Raw genomic sequence first — 4,323 nt, forward strand, 5'->3', positions numbered from 1 at the left:
GGGCAAATGGGCACTGAACTTAATGGCTAGGCTAACAAATCTAGTGACAAGCGAGCAGCTACTTTATCGCTTGTATAAAATTGAAAATGATTTGAATACGCCTATTGCAAAGCAGTGCAATCAATAAATTTAAGGAGCCGCTGGTAAAATTATAAAGGCATAAGTGTACACAAGCAACCATTTACAAATCTGTCATCATAATTATTTAGTATAGTTTTAGTTTATGCAAAACCTAATTAGTTTCATTATTTCATTTTATTTTTACTGACAACCAAAATTTTTGGTGCTTTTCTTTATACAATAGATATTACAATTTTTCAGTTTTAATTGTTGACCATCTCTTCAGCGAGAATATATTTAGCATTAAGTTTAAGAAATTATTTCGAAAATTTTGCCCGTCATGACTCAAGTAAATTTTCTTTTTGACATTATTGTAACTCAACTTCGGCTAAATAAGTATGAATTTGATGAGCCACAGAATCTCATGGTGCGAGCTAAGTTCAACAAAATAGGACTTGCAATCACATCAAGCCGTATAAATGTGACCGAGTTCCGAGCTGGACGCGACATCGAATTCAAAATCGAACCACAGATGCTACGCAACAATCTCAAAAAAATTGGCATGCTCGTCACGGTGCAATACGGTAGCATTAGCTTGGGCACCGGAACGCTTATGTTTCCCCAAAGCTTCATTGATAAAATTGACTATGGCATGAGCGACTTGGTGCACGCCGATACATGTTCCATTCAAAGCCGCAACACAGAAGTGGGCTTCGTGGAACTGCTGTGCCGCCTAATCATCAAGTGCGAAGACGAAACGCTGGGTTTAGAGTAAGTTAAGCATCACTTAAGATTGTCTGTCGCTCAGTTTTGATTCTAAATTGGCTCTTAGAGCATGTCAAAAGAGGTGCGAACACCTGGACGAGGAGATTAATCAGGCTGACATTATGTTCTTAGTAGACAAGCCAGAACTCGACGCAATACCTTGCGAACCGTGTTCAGATGAGCTGAAACAAGAAGAAGACGATGCGCAACTCAGATGGGATCTTAGTCGGTATCGCAGCTTTAACCAGCGCGTCACCCAGTCACCTGAGGATACAAGTGCCATGCAGGCGTGCAGTCAGTTAAAGAATCTGACGGCGAAATGCGGAGAAATAATCGACTCGGTTATCAAGAGGATTGCCCAATTGTCTTCACCAAAGCTAACTGAGCATACTCACAATACAAACCAGACACCAATTATCTATAATTCTACGAGAACGCCATGCACAATACCTGTTCCTGCGGTAGACATGGAACAAGTGGACATTAAGCCCATTCGCTTCTGTCCAATTTGCTTGTGCTCTATGTCCTGGCTCCCTAAATATGCCTGTTGTCCTAGATGCTGGGCCAAGCCCATGCCAGAACTTAAAAGTGAATCTAAGGAAGTTCTCACGGCCGATCTAATCATAAATCGTTATGCTGAAGAGCCTCATCAAGCTGCCAATAGTCTTTCGGATAAGGAAAATATTGAGAGCACCAAGCATACAAGTCGCTGTACCTGCAAGTTGGGAAAAATGTGCGCTCATTGTCGAGTCCGCAATTTATGTTCAGACATCTTCAAATCATCGAGGTTTCATATTCCAGAAATCAAGCCCAAAGCTAATGAGGACTTTTGCGTTTTATTCAAGTGTAATGGATCACCTCCTACCTGCCGTACACATCTACAAATTGTGTTATCCGAGCTGAAACTTCTTTACCAAAAGAAGGATGTTGAAAATAATAAACACTGCATGCAGTCACAACTTGGCGGAGAACTGGACACCAATTCATTGTTATAAAATTATTTTATTCAATGTAAACGATTTTATTGTTTAAATAAGACCTTTTAGCTTATTTTATATATTTGTCTGGAAATATTATTTTTTATTTCGAGATGTAGCACCTCACTTTGAATTCTTCAAATCGTCAATGTTCAATTTAAATTTCATAATGCTTATGCAGGCTGTCTGATCATCAATTTTTAAAACTAAGCTGCTGCAACAGTAAAGTGGAAGTGACTTTAATCAAATGTGGCTATCTTTGCTACCTTTTGAAGCCGAACTTGTCTTTATAATCATGTCAACGATATTTCATCGGGAGAGCATATTCTATTTACTCTCCATCACACTTTGATTACATCGATTGCCATCCAAACAAGTTATAAAATCTTCTTTTGTCAAGGCTAGAGAGATATGTTACTCTTTCCAAAAGATCTTGCAACCCAGATAGAAAATTTGACAGCTAGTACAGTCGATTCTGGTATAGTAAACTATCAGTGTAGTAAAGCAGTACACCAGAATGATGCATTTAGGTCATTGATTTTTGTCGGGCTCATGCTCATGGACAATAATATCCACTCGATCAGAAAACTAGAAGTGCCTTTGGGGACTTCTCATCGAAAGCACTTTTTACCGGACAGAGAATTTAACACATATAGTACAATATTTTTACAAATTGCTTTAATTTAAAAACTACAATTACGAGGTAGAATGTAGAATAATTGGGTCATAGGTTAGCGAGGTGCGTGCGTTTCGAACCGAATAATCGAATGGCCTTTAGATCTGAACATCTGCTTGCCTTCATGCACAAGACTATGGTCATGAGGGAATCAGAGCGAGTAGTCCTGACTGTCCTTGATGGGGGAGGGGGGAGTGGTAACTGACACACTTTAACAAAAATATAAGTGCACGCCGACGATTCAATACCCTTGTAATAGAATATTTTGCCATACAAAAACTAATTTTTTTAATGTTGCTTCATATAGAGTTACATATAGTAGCGCGATTTTTAGGCAGTATAGTTTATGAAAAAAATTTCGGGCTGGTGAAGATATCTTGAGTTTTTCATAAAAAACTTAATTACCCATCGATCGATTGACAGCTATATAACCTTTTAGACCGATGCTAATAAGTTTCATATATATAAATCCTAAAGAAACCAAAAAGTTTTCCACCTTGCCGCTAATTGGTTTTTCCATTACCAACTTTAATGCGTTACACATTTCATGACAAAATTATATTTACCTCTATAAGGGTATTTAAATTGATTTAATCATGAAACCAACCTAGGATGAGCTGTATATGTAAGAATATGTATGTCTAAAATAAATGTCATTGGCCTCTTTAAAAACTTATTTAGGATTTGTAATTGAACATTAATTGTATTTTTTTCGTACGTTCATTTAAAATTAGATTGCCTTACTGGAGATTGCATTCTTGTATACATTAAGGATTGTTCCAGTGTCGAATGTAATATGAATAACATCTTAATGAATAAATTTGGCTTTTAAGATTTGAATGCAAGCTGATGGAATCTTCTATTCAGTTAAGGTTGTCTCAGAAAATCTTTACTAAAAAACGTTTTCGTAAATGAATGAATATTACATTAATTCGCGAGTGTAACACCCATGTGTATATCCTTGTTAGGCCAAGATAAATCAATCAAGCTCAAAATGATGATATAGACTAATATTTATAAAAATGGGAGCAAATAATATTAATAAGACTTTAATTCAAGAAAATATGTTAACTTTGAGATGCTTATAATTTAGCAAGGATTTCAAATAATTGAGCTAATTATAAATAAAACTAGCCCAACAATAATCATAACGTTGCGAATACAGCATATTGATTTTTTTCATTAAGTCTGTTGATGCTTGCAATCGAGGAAGGGTGTAAGGTCAAAGGTGTCAGGAAAGAAAGACCTGGGCCGAATTCAGGTGTGAAGGCACCAGCGTACGATGCTGACGCTTGATTATCCAAGGTGTTTTCAGATATGTAAGGCAGGAGAGATAAGTGCAGCTATGTACCTGACCATAGGCCAACGAAACTCAGCTGCAAACAAATACAAAAGCCCATAGGAAACTCATTCCGATACGAGCCTGTGGACAACTAGTCAGCTTTTTACCTCATATATAGGTCAAATTTTTTACGTTTTCTACTTTGCCACGTTTTGACCTAAACAAATTACATATAACAAACTGCTAAACATATATCAACCATATAAAAAGAATACACAAATTAATGATTTGTTATAATAATGTAAGCTAGCGAATCGAACATAGGCGTCTGCGCCCAATACGCAATCAATAAAATCCAATTAAATCGCCATAGTTTGCCATAAAGCATACCTAGCATTACCCAAATATTTGCCATTCAGCAGTTTGTCGTAAATATGGAAAACTGCGCCATGCTGATTTCTAAATTTTATTGGCTTAGTTGGGTGCCTATGCAACTCGTAAACACGCGGCGCCGAGATGAACGTCAAATTAAGGCACGAAATTTAATTAAAATTGAACTTAAT

The 4,323-nt window shown here is 36.8% G+C and overlaps 1 protein-coding gene across 1 annotated transcript; it reads left to right on the plus strand.

Annotated features, from left to right (window-relative positions):
- The first annotated feature begins 269 nt into the window (after positions 1 to 269).
- On the plus strand, positions 270 to 1,896 carry LOC6630156 (uncharacterized). Its single transcript, XM_032439359.2, has 2 exons — positions 270 to 831; positions 893 to 1,896. Exons 1-2 carry the CDS (start codon positions 401 to 403, stop codon positions 1,818 to 1,820), a joined length of 1,359 nt encoding a protein of 452 aa, XP_032295250.1. The 5' UTR covers positions 270 to 400; the 3' UTR covers positions 1,821 to 1,896.
- Positions 1,897 to 4,323: the final 2,427 nt, after the last annotated feature.

This window comes from Drosophila virilis, chromosome 2 (genome assembly GCF_030788295.1).
Source record: "Drosophila virilis strain 15010-1051.87 chromosome 2, Dvir_AGI_RSII-ME, whole genome shotgun sequence".
In the NCBI taxonomy this organism is placed as follows: domain Eukaryota; kingdom Metazoa; phylum Arthropoda; class Insecta; order Diptera; family Drosophilidae; genus Drosophila; species Drosophila virilis.

Coding starts and splice junctions, on each gene's coding strand:
- LOC6630156 (XM_032439359.2), top strand. CDS start 401: ATGACTCAAGTAAATTTTCTTTTTGACATTATTGTAACTCAACTTCGG. Junction 832..892: donor GACGAAACGCTGGGTTTAGA/GTAAGTTAAGCA, acceptor ATTGGCTCTTAG/AGCATGTCAAAAGAGGTGCG.